The sequence below is a fragment of the Monodelphis domestica genome, chromosome 8, assembly GCF_027887165.1.
Source record: "Monodelphis domestica isolate mMonDom1 chromosome 8, mMonDom1.pri, whole genome shotgun sequence".
NCBI lineage: Eukaryota > Metazoa > Chordata > Mammalia > Didelphimorphia > Didelphidae > Monodelphis > Monodelphis domestica.
In genome coordinates, this window is record NC_077234.1 from 236,655,400 (window position 1) to 236,672,938 (window position 17,539).

The following is a 17,539-nucleotide window of genomic DNA, read 5'->3' on the forward strand; positions in this document are numbered from 1 at the left end:
AAAAAACAAATTTTAACTCTAAAAAAAAAGAAGGGACAACTACAAGGGATTCATGAGGGGAAAAGCTATCTACTACTATAAAAGGGACAAACAGAGTCCAAATGCAGACTGAAACATACCATTCTTCACCTTATTTCCCCATGAATTTTTCTCTAGTGTAAGCAATATGTCTCTTGTTTTTACAACATGATGACATAGAAATATGTGTTATGTGATAAATAATATACAACATATATCATATTATCTCAGACATGAGAGGGATAGGTGTGAGGGGTGTAAAAATGAGATATAGATTTTGGACATAACCTAACATGAGAATTGTTTCTCTTGGATAAGCACATTTACTATAATTTATTGCATACTTATAACAAACCATATGCATTATAATATTATGTTGCATATTATATTAGGTTACATATAAAAATAAAAATAAACAAACATTGGTATAGAAGGAAATAGTGAAAGAAGAAAAGGCAGGACCAGGAGTAGAAATCAAAATGCTGGGAAATACACAGCTAGTAATCACAACTCTGAATGTGAATGGAATGAACTCACCCATAAAACACAAGCGAATAGCAGAGTGGATTAGAATCCAAAACCCTACCATATGCTGTCTGCAAGAAACACACATGAGGAAGGTAGATATGCATAGGTGAAAGTAAGAGGATGGAGCCAAATCTATTGGGCATCAAATGATAAAAAGAAGGCAGGAGTAGCAATCATGATATCAGACAAAGCCAAAGTAAAAATAAATCTAGTTAAAAGAGATAGGGAAGGTAATTACATCCTGATAAAGGCAGTATAGACAATGAGGAAATATCTGTACTCAATATGTATGCACCAAATGGCAGAGCATCCAAATTTTTAAAGGAGAAACTAGAGGAGCTCAAGGATGAATAGATAGAAAAACTATACTAGTGGGAGATCTGAACCTTCCCCTATCTGAACTAGATAAATCAAATCAAAAAATAATTAAGAAAGAGGTGGAGAGAAACAAATGAAATCTTAGAAAAATTAGAGTTAGTAGACATATGGGAAAAAATAAATAGGGACAAAAAGGAATACACCTTCTTTTCAGCAGTACATGGTACATTCACAAAAATTGACCATGTACTAGGGCACAAAATCATTGCAAACAAGTGCAAAAGGGCAGAAATAATAAATGCAACCTTCTCAGACTACAATGCAATAAAAGTAATAATTAGTAAGGGTACATGGATAGATAAATCAAAAATTAATTGGAAATTAAACAATATGATTTTCCAAAACCAGCTAGTTAAAGAACAAATCGTGGAAATAATAACTTCATTGAAGAAAATGACAATGGGGAGACATCCTTTCAAAACCTATGGGATGCAGCCAAAGCAGTACTCAGGGGGAAATTTATATCCTTGAGTTCATATATAAACAATTAAGATGGGCAGAGGTCAATGAATTGGGCATGCAAATTAAAAAACTAGAAAGTGAACAAATTAAAAACCCTCAGATGAAGACTAAATTAGAGATCCTAAAAATCAAAGGAGAAATTAATAAAATTGAAAGTCAAAGAACCATTGATTTAATACATAAGACTAGAAGCTGTTACTTTGAAAAAAACAAATAAAATTGACAAAGTACTAGTCAGTCTAATTAAAAAAAGGAAAGAAAAAAACCAAATTGACAGTTATCCAAGATGAAAAGGGAGACTTCACCTCTATGAAGAGGAAATTAAAGCAATCATTAAAAACTACTATGCCCAATTATATGGCAAAAAATATGGCAATCTAAATGATGTGGATGAATACTTACAAAAATATAAATTGCCTAGACTAAAGAAGAAGAAATACCTAAACAACCCCATATCAGAAAAAGAAATTGAACAAGCTATCAAAGAACTCCCTAAGAAAGAATCCCCAGGTCCAGACGTTTTCACAAATGAATTCTATCAAACATTCAAAGAACAGCTAACCCCAATACTATACAAACTATTTGACAGAATAAGCCAAGAAGGGGTTCTACCAAATTATTTTTATGACACAAAAATGGTACTGATCCCAAAGCCAGGCAGGTTAAAAACAGAGAAAGAAAACTATAGGCCAATCTCCCTAATGAATATAGATGCAAAAATCTTAAATAGGATACTAGCAAAAAGACTCCAGCAAGTCATCACAAGGGTTATCCACTACCATCAGGTAGGATTCATACCAGGAATGCAAGGATGGTTCAATATTAGGAAAACCATCCACATAATTGACCATATAAACAAGCAAATTGACAAAAATCACATGATTATCTCAATAGATGCAGAAAAAGCCTTTGACAAAATACAACACCCATTCCTATTGAAAACACTAGAAAGTATAGGAATAGAAGGGCCCTTCCTAAAAATAATAAACAGTATATATCTAAAACCATCAGCCAACATCATCTGCAATGGGGAAAAACTCAAAGCCTTCCGAATAAGATCAGGAGTAAAACAAGGATGCCCATTATCACCTTTATTATTTAATATTGTACTAGAAACACTAGCAGTAGCAATTAGAGAAGAAAAAGAAATTGAAGGTATTAAAATTGGCAATGAGGAGACTAAGCTGTCACTCTTTGCGGATGATATGATGATTTACTTAAAAAATCCTAGAGATTCAACCAAAAAGCTAATCTAAATAATCAACAACTTTAGCAAAGTTGCAGGATACAAAATAAACCCACATAAGTCATCAGCATTTCTATATATCTCCAACCCAGTTCAGCAGCAAGAATTAGAAAGAGAAATTCCATTTAAAGTCACCTGAGACTATATAAAATACTTAGGAATCTATCTGCCAAGACAAACACAGGAACTATATGAACACAACTACAAAACACTCTCCACACAATTAAAACTAGATCTAAACAATTGGAAAAACATTGATTGCTCATGGGTGGGATGAACTAATGTAATAAAAATGACCATCCTATCCAAACTTATATATCCATTTAGTGCCATACCCATTGAACTACCAAAAAACTATTTTACTGAATTAGAGAAAACCATAACAAAGTTCATTTGGAAGAATTGGAAGAATAAAGGATCAAGGATATCCAGGGAAATAATGAAAAAAAAAATACAAAGGAAGGTGGCCTATATTACTATATTACAAAGCAGCGGTCATCAAAACAATTTGGTACTGGCTAAGAGACAGAAAGGAGGATCAGCGGAATAGACTTGGGGTGAGCCACCTCAGCAAGACAGTCTTTGAAAAACCCAAAGACCCCAGCTTTTGGGACAAAAATCCAGTATTTGATAAAAACTGCTGGAAAAATTGGAAGACAGTGTGGGAGAGATTACGTTTGGATCAACACCTCACACCCTACACCAAGATAAATTCAGAATGGGTGAATGACTTGAACATAAAGAAGGAAACTATAAGTAAATTAGGTGAACACAGAATAGTATACATGTCAGACCTTTGGGAAGGGAAAGATATTAAAACCAAGCAAGACTTAGAAAGAGTCACAGAATGCAAAATAAATAATTTTGATTACATCAAATTAAAACGTTTCTGTACAAACAAAACCAATGTAACTAAAATTAGAAGGAAAGAAACAAATTGGGAAACAATCTTCATAACAAAAACCTCTGACAAAGGTCTAATTACTCAAATCTATAAAGAGCTAAACCAGTTGTACAAAAAAATCAAGCCATTCTCCAATTGAAAAATGGGAAAGGGACATGAATGGACAATTTTCAGTTAAAGAAATCAAAACTAATAATAAGCACATGAAAAAGTGTTCTAGATCTCTTATAATCAGAGAGATGCAAATCAAAACAACTCTGAGGTATCACTTCACACCTAGCAGATTGTTCAACATGACAGCAAAGGAAAGTAATGAATGTTGGAGGGGGTGTGGCAAAGTAGGGACATTAATGCATTGCTGGTGGAGTTGTGAATTGATCCATCCATTCTGGAGGGCAACTTGGAACTCTGCCCAAAGGGCAACAAAAGAATATCTACCCTTTTATCCAGCCATATCACTGCTGGGTTTGTACCCCAAAGAGATAATAAGGAAAAAGACTTGTACCAGAATATTCATAGCTGCGCTCTTTGTGGTGGTCAAAAATTGGAAAATGAGGGGATGCCCTTCAATTGGAGAATGGCTGAACAAATTGTGGTATCTGTTGGTGATGGAATACTATTGTGCTCAAAGGAATAATAAAGTGGAGGAATTCCATGGAGACTGGAACAACCTCCAGGAAGTGATGCAGTGAGAGGAGCAGAAGCAGGAGAACATTGTACACAGAGACTGACACATTGTGGTGCAAGAGAACGTAATGGACTTCTCCAGTAATGGCTTTATAATGTCCCTGAACAACCTGCAGTGATCTACGAGAAAAAAAAAAACAACAACTATCCTCAAGCAGAGGACAAACTGAGGGAGTAAAAACACAGAGGAAAAGCAACTGCTTGACTACAGAGGTTGAGGGGACATGATGGAGGAGAGACGCTAAATGAGCACCCTAATGCAAATACCAACAACAAGGAAATGGGTTCAGAGCAAGGACACATGTGATACCCAGATGAATCGCCCATTGGCTAGGGAAGGGGGGGGAGGAAAAGAAAATGATCTGTTTCCAATTAACAATGTATGAAAATGACCAAATAAAATAATGTTTTAAAAACTAAAAAATAAAATAAAAAATAAAAATAAATGATAACAAAAAGAAGAAAATAGTCCCTTTTATCAAATATAACAGAGATCAAGGAGAATAGAGTTTGATAAAAAGACAACTCAATTTCCCTTTAAGTGGTCATTTAATTATTTGGGAAAGCCTTTCAGTAGGGTGGTCAACAGGACCAGATTAAAGCCTTCATAGGCCCATATACACCTGTGTTTGATGTCTTTGGATGGTTATAATTTTATTGGTATACTTGATTTTGCAATGAAAAAGTCTATCTCTAGCATCAGTTAATTTCTTTCACTTTTTTGTGTGTGTCTACTGTACCCATCTTTGTTGTGCATGGGAGTGTGTGTGTGTGTGTGTGTGTGTGTGTGTGTGTGTGTGTGTGTGTGTGTGTGAAATGAAGGACTGTGTATCTACAAAGTGCATCAATATGTTGGACTTGGAAAATTTCATCCTTTTTGTGTCTTCTCCGTTCCCCTGGAGTTGGGCTCCCTAGAATCCTCCATATGAAGAAGCCACATAAGCTAAACAAATATATGCACATTCCAAGAAGAAATGTTAGTGGCCTTCTCATACAAATTTAAAAACCACCGTATAAACGTAAACTCTCACTGCTTCATGTGATTTGACTTAAAGATGAACACGGTGAACCTAACACATCACTCTATCATCCAAGATTCAATTTTGTTCAGTAACTATACTAATTATAACTGGAAAATATATCAATATGTATGTATTAGAGAGGTTTTCAACAATGACATTCTGCCTCTCGGTTAATCAAAAAATGCAATTAACTACAATACCCTCCCCCACTAAAGCATTATAATTCACCAAAATTTAATTTGAAGAGCACCTAGATTTAAAAATCATTACTATTGCACCGTAGCCCCATTTTTTCCTCTAAGAAAAATAATCCAATATTTATTCATTATTAAGGGACTTAATGAAATCAGCACATTATCATGTGCAAACAGGAGCATATGGAAAACCTTGATTACATCAAACCCCAGACTACTGCAGAGCCTCCAAGGTAAGATAAACATGCACACACAAAGATACACGTCTGGTTAAACTATCTACCCTGGGAGAAAAAAATAAAAATAAAAAAACAAGCAACTGAAGAATGTGTATTTCCATGTTGCAGTTAGATGAAAAGAAACAAACATCGGTGCCTATTTTGGACAGACAATTCAAACAGACAAATAGCAGGTTCTAGTGTTGAACAGGAAGAGCACAGGATGAATTTCTGAAACAAACTTTCATTTTTTCAACATAAATATGTTTCTATGGTTGTTGTCATGGAATAGTACAACCTGAAGATTTTAAAAGTTGATCACAAAAAAAGAGGAAAAGGCAAGGGTGGAAATAAGTAGTCTGCTGCACATGGTAAATAAGATACTGTGAAGGAGAAATGTGTAAAAATTGTCATTAAAAATCCCTCCTATAAGAATAAGACGTGCAAAATAGACCCTTCAGTAAGCAGTAAATGGCCCAGATTTATTGGTTTCCTTGCAGTGTCAAGTAATCTAAAGAATGGACCCCAAGATGTTGGATGGACCTCCCTCTAGCAGATTTATGGGATGGTATAGACAAGAGCTATAGGGAACCAGTATGATGGATCACAATCTGCATTCAGCTAACTTCAACAAGAATACACTGAGCACAGAGAGGCTGAGTGGAGAGAGTAACAATCCTGGAGATGGGAAGTCCTGGATTTGAATTTGACCTCAGATACTTCCTAACTGTGTGACCCTGAGCAAGTCACTTAACCCCAATTCCCTGGCCCTTACCATTCTTCTGTCTTAAAATCGATGCTTGGTATCTCTTCTAAAACAGCAGTTAAGGGCTTAAGAAAAAAAGAATATTTTGAGCATTTACTATGTATGGAACCCTAAACTGGGTGTTTGAAATCTACTGAAGGGAAGTGACTTGTACATCAATAGGTTTATACAAAATATATGAAGAGTAAATACAAAGTAATTTGTGGGCAGGGGGATGGATAATTGTAGAGATCAGGAAAGCCCTTCTATAAGAGATGAGCCCTGAGCTGGTTTTTAAAAATTAATTAATTAATTTGTTACATTAAAGTTTCCAGCTATCTCCCTCCTCTCCTCCTCACACTAGAAAAGGTATCATTTGACAAAAAGATATGAAAGTATATAAAAAACGGTTTTACTTGTTTCTATTTATCAGTTCTTTCTCTGGAAGTAGATATACACAAATTATTCTTTAACAATATTTCTATTGCTGTATATAATGTTCTCTAGGCTCTATTCATTTCACTCTTCATAATTTCAAGTAGGTCTTTCCATTTTTTTTAAATTAACCTGCTCATCATTTTTATGAAATAGTAGCATTTCACCTTTCCCCTATTGATAAGCATCCTGTGAGTTGTTTTTTGAAGGAAACTAACTGTTTGCCTCAGTTTCTTCATCTGTAAAATGTGCAAGAAAGGAAATAGCAAACCACTCCAGTATCTTTGCCAACAAAATCCCAAATGGAGTCATGAAGAGTCAGATAAAACTGAAACGACTCACCCCTACCACTACCAAAGGATTCTACAAGTCAGAAATGAAAAAGAAAAGTATTCTATCTATGAATGGCAGAACCAATTGTTTCCCACAATGGTGGGAGACAGAAGATCATGCAAGGAGAATAGCAAGTAGGCAAATCTGGCTGCGATTCAGAATCTAGGCAGGAAAGGAAAACACAATAAGCCTAGAAAGGTAAGTTAGAACCATACTATAAATATTTTTAAAAGCCAAATAGAATGGTTTGTATTTTATATTGAGATATAATAGAGAGCCACTGAAGCTTCTTGAGTACTTCTGCCATATCTGTTTTGCCTCTTTGTGAAGGATGAATTGAAGATGAAGAAGATTAGAGGCAGAGAGCATGATGAGGAAACTATTGCTGTGGTGCAGGTAAGAAGTCATGAGGGTCCAAACTAGGGCAGTGCCTATGTAAATAGAGGAGGAAAGATGCCAGAGATACCATGGAGATAAAATGGACCAGATTGGACCATTGATTGGTTATGGGAGAGTGAGCAAGAGTGAAAAATCAATGGAAGGTTTTGAACCTGGGGGACTGAAAGTCTGGAGTTCACCTCGACAGAAACTAAAGACATTATGAAAATGGATAGATTTTTAGAAGATAATGAATTCTATTTTAGACATGTTGAGTCTGAAGTTACTCTGGGACAGCCAAGTCAAACTGTCTCACAAGTGAAGAAGGACTGGAGATTAGGAGAAAGATGAGGTCCAGATGTTATATATGTAATAGCTGATATAGGGCTTACAAAATGCTTTAATATATTATTAATTTGTCACAACAATCTTGTGTATTAAGGATTACAGATATATAAAGAGTTTTCTACATAGAAATGATTGAACCCATGGTAACTAATGAGGACAATGGGAGAGAGTGTGGAGGGAGAAGGGGAGAAAGCCTGAGTATGAGTCCTGAGGGGTGCAGGATATAAGTGATATATCAAAGGAGTTGGAGGAGAAACATTCAGAGAAGTGGAAGAGAACCAGAACACAATGGAGGAAGGTCTCACCTCAATGAGATCAAGATCTAATAAATTACATGTAACAGTTATTCTCTACCCTTACCCCAGTTGAATGTAATCATAAATCAATAAATGAATCAATCTTATTGCCATAGTAATATAGAACATATATGTATATAAATATATTAACAGTACTATAGCTACATATTAAGGAATTTGTGAATAAATCTTTGATAAACTCCAGAGCTTTTAGTCATTGGATAAGAACAGAAGTTACCACATACGAAATATCATTGATTGTCTGAAAGATCCAGACACAATTCTGGGCCTCTGTACAGAGTACAGTCTATTAATAATAATTAAAATGTCAGTTTAAAAAATATTAGTTACTATTTATTCCCAGCTGTGACACTAACTAGCTGTGGGATGTTGGACAAGTCATTAATTTTTCTGTTCTCATTTTCTTCATTTTTAAAAATGAAGTAAAATTAGATGACCAACAAGGCGTCATGATTCTGTGGTATTGGTTTGAAAATACATCCTTCATTAGAGTTGTTACCAAAGAACATATTTAAAACCAGTATGTTGAAATCCAGGTTGCAGTGATTAAATTGGAATGAATGGGAATGGTCTATGGTCTAAGGTCCAGTGGTTGAGATGCACATACATTGTATAATCTCCCTCCCTCTCTCTCTCCCTCTCTCCCTCTCTCCCTCTCTCTCTCTCTCTCTCTCTCTCTCTCTCTCTCCTCTCTCTCTCTCTCTCTCTCTCTCTCTCTCCCTCTCTCTCTCTCTCTCTCTCTCTCTCTCACTCACTCACACTCTCTCTCTGTCTCTCTGTCTCTCTCTCTCTCTGTCTCTCTCTCTCCCCCTCCTCTCTCTCTCTCTCTCTCTCTCTCTCTCTCTCTCTCTCTCTCTCTCTCTCTCTCTCTCTCCCTCTCTCTCTCTCTCTCACTCACTCACACTCTCTCTCTCTCTCTCTCCCCCTTTCTCTATCTGCCTCTCTGTCTATCTGCCTCTCTGTCTGTCTCTCTCTTTCTCAATATATATTACATAAATACATGTATATAATATCCATACCTATTGATTTTGCATGTATATGCATGCATATATATATGTACTTATTAGACCTTTCTTCACATTTTTTCATTCAATAATCATTTACGAAGTGCTTATAGGGTACCAGGCACTGTACTTAACACTGAGGTACCAAAACAAAAACAAAATCTTTCCTAGCCTCAAGAAATTTGTTTTCTATTTGGGGTGGAGGTATTATGGATGGAATGTACATGGATAAGTAGTTAGAAAATACATGGAAATAAGAATAAATAAAAGAGGGAAGGACTAGAAATGGAGGGGGAAAGATAGGCCTTTTGAGGAAGCTACATGCTGAGCACTGGAAGAAAATAGAGAGTCTAAGAAGTAAGGAAAATGGGGCAGCTAAGTGGCTCAGTGAATAGAGTACCAGGCCTGGAGTCAAGAACATTCATCTTTCTGATCTGGTTTGACACACTTACTAAGTTCGTGACCATGGGGAAGTCACTTAACCTTGTTTGCCTCAGTTGCCTCATCTGTAAAATGAACTGGAGAAGTAAATAGCAAATTATTCTAGTATCTTGCCAAGAAAGCCCCAAAAGGGGTCATGAAGAGTTAGGCAAAAACCGAACAGCAACAAGGAAGAAGTACCCTCCAAACATGGGGATAGACTTAAAAAGACATAGAAACCAGAAATGGAATATCCAATATAGGGACTAGAAACTGGACTAATTTGGCTGGAACTTAGAGTGCAAATAGTAATAAACTTGGAAAGATGGATTAGGAGGAGTATACATGACTTTAAATGTCAAAGGAGTTTGTATTTTATCCTTGAGACAATGGGGGATCATCAGTTCTCCTTTTTGAAATGCTGAATAGCTGTGCTTTTCTTCAAGTCTTATGTATAAGAAAAGTCATTGAAGCAGGAAGACATTAAAGCATGAGATTTAGCACATAAACTGAAGTCAAAAACCATGAGTAATTCTTAGAAGTGTTTTCTATATTATGCAAGTGTCTCAGGGTCTCAGACACATAGTGGACCCTTAAAGATTTAGTCATGTTAATTATAATGATGTAGTATCTGCTAAATATTCTGCTTTTCAAAGAATAATTTAATGTGGCATAATTATACTATAAATAATATCTTTACATCAGGACAATGAGATTTCTTTTTATCTCCATAACTAGCTAAATGAAATTTATTCTTCAAATCTAGGAAGCCTTACAATCTTTGTACTATGACATTAAAAAAATTGTTCAGTGAAATAGGACCATTTCTTTGAGTGTGGCAAGCAAATCTAATTAAATAGCCAGCTTTAAGCACCATATTATATTATCATCACAGACTACCTGTCAAAAGGTTTCCATTAGGGTCATAAAATGCTACTCAGAATTATTCTCTATCAGTATTACTGAAAGCACTAGTTGATTAAAAAATGAAAAAGTAGTAAGGTTATAGTTAATTAGGTTAAGATTTATTGAATGGATGAGTACTAGATGTAAAAGTAAAGAGATTTTTTAGTCATTCTTAGGAAATCATAGAACAAGAGAAAGATTTATAATGTAAATTCTGGTAAGGTTGATCAGAAGAGCTACTATGTTATTGGAGAGCCTATGCTCAGACCAGTCTAGTGGTTTAAGTGCACAACTGGAATGAAATGAAATGTGACACTTGAGGGTCATCTAATAGTTAAGAAAAACAAATGTACTTAACTATATAACACGGAAAGGGTATTCAGCAAGGATACAGCATTAATTCCATTGAGTATAAATTCCTTATATCTGTGAGCTCCTAACTTCTCATGCACTGGCTTGCTTCCTAATCAGGCTATCAGGAAATGATGTCGATAGTTCAAGCCCTGGTCTCTGGACTAATGAAATAACAAGAAGAAAATTCTAGAGTACTCTACCTAAGGAAAAGCTAGCCTAGAATACATGGCTTAGCCTTGGGAAAAGCTGCCCTACCTAGAAAATACTGCTCCTATCTCATTTACCTAGACTCAAATGGTCCTGTACCTCATAAAGTCTGGGCAAACACAATTGATTGACTTTAAGAGGGGTTGTTCTAAAATCCTATTTCTCTGTGCATATATAATATTTTAGAATTAAGTTGTGCCATCTCAATCTTTTCTTAAGTGTATTTAGAATAGTTTGATAAATTCTTTGTTCAGGGTAATCATACAAAGTGCTAGTAGTTGAAACAATTATTTTTGTTTGTTTTTAGCAAATACCAGACTAAAGGGAAAATACAAGTAGGGAGGGGAAAATGTCCCTTTTTTCCTTACACACAGATAGACATTCAACTAAAAATCAACTAAAAAGCTAGTTGAAATAGTTAATTACTTTAGTAAAGTTTCAGGATACAAAATAAATCAAATAAATCATCAGCATTTCTATATATTACCAATGAAGTCCAGCAGCAAGAGTTAGAAAGAGAAATTCCATATAAAATCATTCTAGAAAATATAAAATAACCAGGAATCTACTTGCCAAGGCAAACACAGGAATTAAATGAATACAATTATAAAACACTTTTCATACAAATAAAGTCGGATCTAAACAATTGGAAAAAATACTAATTGCTCATGGGAAGTCCAAGCTAATATAACAAAAATGATGATTCTACCTAAATTAATTTACCTATTCAATACCATACCAATCAATCTACCAAATAATTATTTTATATAACTAGAAAAATAATAAAATTCATTTGGAAGAACAAAAAGTCAAGAATATCAAGGGAACTAATAAAAATATGTGAAGGAAGGTAGCCTAGCAGTACCAGATCTCAGTCTGGTACTGGCTAAGAGAAATGGTAGCTCAATGGAGTAGATTAGATACACAATATATAGGGGTAAATGGCCTTAGAAATCTAGTGTTTGATAAGCCCAAAGACCACAACTTTTGGAATAAAAACTCACTCTTTAACAAAAACTGCTGGGAAAATTGGAAAATAGTATGGCAGAAGGTAGGTATAGACCAATATCTTGCATACTATATACCAAGATAAGATAAAAATGGATATATGATTTAGATATAAAGAGTGATACCATAACTAAATTAGAGGAACACAAAGTAGTTTTCCTGGCAGATCTTTGGAGAAGGGAAGAATTTATGACCAAACAAGAGGCAGAGATGTAAAATGAAGTCTTATTTATATTAAATTAAAGAGTTTTTGTATAACAAAACTAATATAACCAAGATTAAAACTGGGGAAGATTTTATAATACATTTCTCTGATAAAGGTCTTATATATGAAATCTATAGAGAACTAAGAGCTGAAAAGAGAATCTGATGTTCAAAAACAAGTCTCAAGAAAAGCTGAAAAAAGTAAATATGGAATAATAATCATAAGGGACTCATAGGGTTAAACCATTTAAAATTCTTATTTAGAAAGATGATATCTGTAATTCCTAAGAACTTAGTCATTATTAGCATAGTTAGAAAGAATGTGAATAGACAGAGGGAATGTGTGTGAGTGAATTATGTTAGGATGATGTCTAAGAAAAGAAAAATATTAAAGTGAGAAAGAGAGATACACTTGGAGAAAGGGAAAGGGAGAGCTAGAATGGATGAAATTTTCTTACATAAAAGCGATACACAAAGAGCGTTAGGGAAAATAAGGGGGAATGGAAGGCCATGCTTGAACAACACTCTCATTGGCATTGTATCAAAAAGGGAAGAATATATAAACACACTTCACTGAGTATTCTATCTTACCCAGTAGGGCAATAGAAGGGGAAGGGGAGAAGAAATAAAGAGGGAGGGGAGGTATAAAGGGCAGTGGAAAGGAAAAGAATTAAGGGAGGCAGTGATCAGAAGCAAGACAGACTTTTGAGGAAGGACAAGATAAAGAGAGAGATAAACAGTGAAAAATGGGAAATTATAAGGCAGGTAGCAAGACAAGAAGCAATGGTTGGAGGTTGATCAGCTGTCAATCAAAGGAAGATTACATTTGGAACGTTACCGGGAAACAGTTGAAGGCAAGAGCCAACTGCTGACTGATTTCTGGGCTTCTTGGCTGATGGTGGTGACTTTGAAGGAAGAAGCTGGGTTTATCTCTGGGACTTGGGATAATCAAGCTGGAGGTGGCCTGGCTGATTTGAAGGCAGAAGAAGAAGGACGATAGTCCACATATCTCTCTGACTTGCTCTGTTTCATGGTAGTGACTGAATTGTCATTTCTCTCAATATCCTCCAATCTAAAGCTCCCTGTAGATAATAGGGAAACCTCCAACTCTCTAACCTCCATTCCCTACCATTTCCTGTCTTCCCCAAATAAATCCCTTACTTGAGATAAAAGAAGATAAAGACTATATCATTTGAAACATCATTAACTCACCCTGACTGATTTAGAAACCTGAAGAACAGGGGAAGGTAAAGTTGAAGGGAAGCAGAGGGGAGGAAGGGAGGAGGAAGGGAGGTATAAAGAGAGGAGGGTAGACAAAAAGAAGATAACTACCTGATCTTTTAGTTATCTAGTATCCATCAAATATACCCCCTCAATATTATCTATTACAGGCTGGAGCAGAGCCTATTATGCTTCATCGGAAGTAAAAAGGGCAGAGGTAACAATCATGATTTCAGACAAAGCAAAGGCAAAATTAAACTTCATTGAAAGAGATTATCAGGGAAACTACAACTTGCTAAAAGGTACCATAGACAATGAAGTAATATCAGAACATTTTACAGTAAATTTCTCTGATAAAGACTTCATTTCTAAAACATATAAGAAAATGAGTCATGTTTATAAAAAATAAGAGCAATTCCCCAATTGATAAATGTTAAAGGATATGAACAAGGCAGTTTTCACAAGAAATCAAAGTATCTATAGTCATGAAAAAAATGTTCTAAATCGCTATCAATTAGAGAAAGGCAAATTAAAACAATTCTGTGGTATTACCTCAAGCCTATCAGAAATGACAAATGCTGAAGGAGATGAGGGGAAATAAATATGTTAATGAATGGTTGTTGGAATGGTGAACTGGTTCAACCATTCTGGAAAACAATCCAGATCTATGCCCAAAGAGCTATAAAGCTGTAAATACTCTTTGATCCAGCACCACCACTATAAGATCTAGGTACAGACCTTGTAGTGCTATTGCTGGATCAATTTTTAAAAAAAAGAAAAAACCCTATATGTACAAAATTGTTTATAGCAATTCTTTTTGTGGTGGCAAAGAACTAGATATTGAGGAGATGCTCATCATTTGGGGAATGACTGAACAAGTTGTGGCATATGGTTGTGGTGGAGTATTATTGTGTAATAAGACCTGATGAGGGGGGGTTCAGAAAAAAAAATATAGCATCTAAATGAAATGATGGAAAATGAAGTGAGAAGAACTAGGAGTTCTTTGTGCACAGTAATGATGATCAGCTGTAAAATACTTGGTTACTTTGATCTATACAGTAGTCAAAGAGAATTACAAATGATCCATGATGAAAAAAGTGCTATCCAGCTCCAGAGTGATAATGAACTCTGAGGGCAAATTGAAGTATAATTTTACTTATTTATTTTTGGTATTTTGTGATATGCCTAATGTGGAAATTGTTTACATGATTTCACACATATAATTGATATGATATTGTTTGCCTTCTCCATGGGTTTGGGAAGTGTGATAAGGAGAGAGAGAATCTTGAACTCAAAATTTAACAAAACATTTTAAATAAATATACAATATATTTTTAAGATATTATTTATAACATGTAATATAAAATATAAAATAAAATATTATAGAGGGTGATGTACAGTGTTGGTCTAAGCCAAATTTCTGTTAGACTACTTCCAGTTTTACCAAAAGTTTTTATAAATTAGAAAATTTTCCCTAAGTACCTTGTGTTTTCCACTTTATCAAGCATTAGATAATCAAATTCTATCATTTCTCAATCTTCCTTGTCTATCCATTAGTCTATTCCTCTGCTTTTGTTTAGTTTTTTAACCAAACCAGGAAGTTTGATGATTGCAGCTTTATAATATCATCTGAGGTCTGCACGTACATTTTCCCTTTCAGCCTTACTTATTTTCATCATTTATATTGACATTCCAGATTTTTTGTTTTCCCAAAAGAATTTTGTTGTTAATTTTAACAAGTTCTCTAAAATAACCTTTGGTAATTTGACTAGTAATTAATTAAAAGTATAAGTTTTTAAAAAGTGATCTGTGAAAAAAAGGCACTATCACAAATAAAACAGAAGAATTTTTGAAATTTCAACTATTTTCTTACTCTATTTTTTCTCTGCTGGAAAATGTTCTTATAGAAAAAGCCACCATTGCCTTGAATAAGTATTCTTCATTTTCATTCCAGGTATACTGTAAAATAAACAAAAGAGAAAAAAAAATATATCAATTTCAGAAAAAGAAAGATGGGAGAACAGGATGGAAAGGAGTCCAATTATTTTGCAGGCAAAAACATGATTTAGATGCAAATATTCCTAAAGATGAGAAGACTGATATTAAGGACATGTCCTGACTCTATATTTACGTTGTAATCTGACTTCATCTTGCTTTTGTTTTCATTTGTTTGGGATTCAGTAGAAATAGTCAAATGAATGGGTGAAAGTGGGGAAACTCTTAATCATAGCTCTTTTTAAAACAATGTCAAATGAATGGAATGGTGAAATGAAAAACAGCAAAATATTGGTATTGATTCTATAAACATCAGACTGGAATAGAATTTCTGAGAACTCAGTTAAATAGAACCATTCTACTTCTCCAGTATTTCTAACTGCAGTGGTGGCCCTTCTCATAAATATAGCATATAACATCATCTGATGATTCTCTCATAGAATAATAGACATTATCATAGAATGTCTTTTTAATTTTTTTACATTTTTTTCTAACTTTTTAAGTTACATTTAGAAACAATTTTTGACAATTTTTGACAATTATAGAATTTTTTAAAACCTCAGAGATCATCCAATTCAACGCCACTCAGATTATAAATATTTATACTCCACTTGAAGACACTTTGTAACAGGGACCTCACTCCGGCCCACTTTACTATCCTCACCCATTTCTCATCCCTAGTCCTCAGAGACTCCAATCTCCAGTACAATTTGGAACACTTTTAATTATTAGGAATACTTTCCTTATGTTGAATCAAAACATGCTTCTCTACAACTTCCATCTATTGATCCTAGTTTTGTCCTTTGGCGCTAAGCAGTACAAGTATAATCCTTCCTCTATATAATACTTCTAAATCTATTTGAAGACTGACACCATGTGCGTCTCATGGCTTCATTTCTCCAGGGTTCCTTTCCTCTCTATTTGAGGTCCATACTTCTTCTTCCAGGAAGTCATTAATGTGAGACAGTTTCAGTAACCAAGATATGATCCCCATAGCCTATCCCTGTTATCTTGCCCCATCCCTAGCACAGGAAGATTTGACATGTGAAAAGGACAGAGATCTTCAACAGTGTTGAATAGCAATATTTGCATTCAGCAGACTCATTTCTCTAAGCCCATTTTTAAGACCGTCCCACAACTCCTGTTCTGCATGGCAAATACCTATGATTATGATACTACCTAGAGTATGAAAGGAAGAAAAAGAATAGATTAGAATATGCAAGAATTTGAATAGCCCAGTGTTTTCCATTTCTGGCTAATTGGTAAGATACTGCAACTAGCCTAGGGTGAACCCTTGATCACCCAGTCCTACTTAGGCTCTGTTGAAACTATTTTCCTGAAGGCAGAGAGAATTTCTACCTTGATGGCATCAGGATTGGCACTTCTTAATAAATGTTTATTGACTGCCTGTTGCTTAAGTTCAAAATCGTTAAGTCATCTTCAACTCATCCTTTGTTGCCTCCAACACTGTCACCAACTCCCCTAGCTTTTACTTCTGAAATACCTTTGTCATAAATGCCCTCTATTTCTTTTCCACTGCTCCTAACTTAATTCATTCTAAAAGTCCATAAACATGTCTGAACTATTATTAACTATTATAATAGCTTTCTTCGCTGATCTCTCTATTTCTAGTTATCCTTCTCTCCTCTAGACCAGTTTATTCTGTTCACTGATCCCAGATAATAGAGGACTTTTTTGAGCACTTCCATGCTCAAAAACCTTCAATGGATCCCCATTGCCTAGTGTGTAAAAGCAGAAGTAGTTGAAGAAATGATACAGATGAAGTAAGACCAAAAGCTTGTAGGGATTGGAAAGTGTCTCCCTTTCCAATCCCTGCAAGCTAAATCTCATTTAGAACAATGAATGAGACTTTAAAATCACAGAATCTTAGTTGGAAGGAATATCAAAAGCCATCTATTGCAATCCATACCTGAATAAGAATCCCTCCTACAATGTGTTTCATAAAGGAGGCATTCAGTTGTCAACTGAGGATTTCCAGTAAAGGGA

The 17,539-nt window shown here is 34.9% G+C and overlaps 1 protein-coding gene across 1 annotated transcript in view; it reads right to left on the minus strand.

Annotated features, from left to right (window-relative positions):
- The window catches only part of CLTRN (collectrin, amino acid transport regulator), a 93,593-nt gene that overhangs the window by 49,247 nt on the left and 26,807 nt on the right, over positions 1-17,539 (minus strand). The window contains exon 3 of the mRNA XM_007500872.3: positions 15,411-15,496. Coding sequence (XP_007500934.1) covers positions 15,411-15,496 — 86 coding nt within the window. The remainder of the gene's footprint in view (positions 1-15,410; positions 15,497-17,539) is intronic.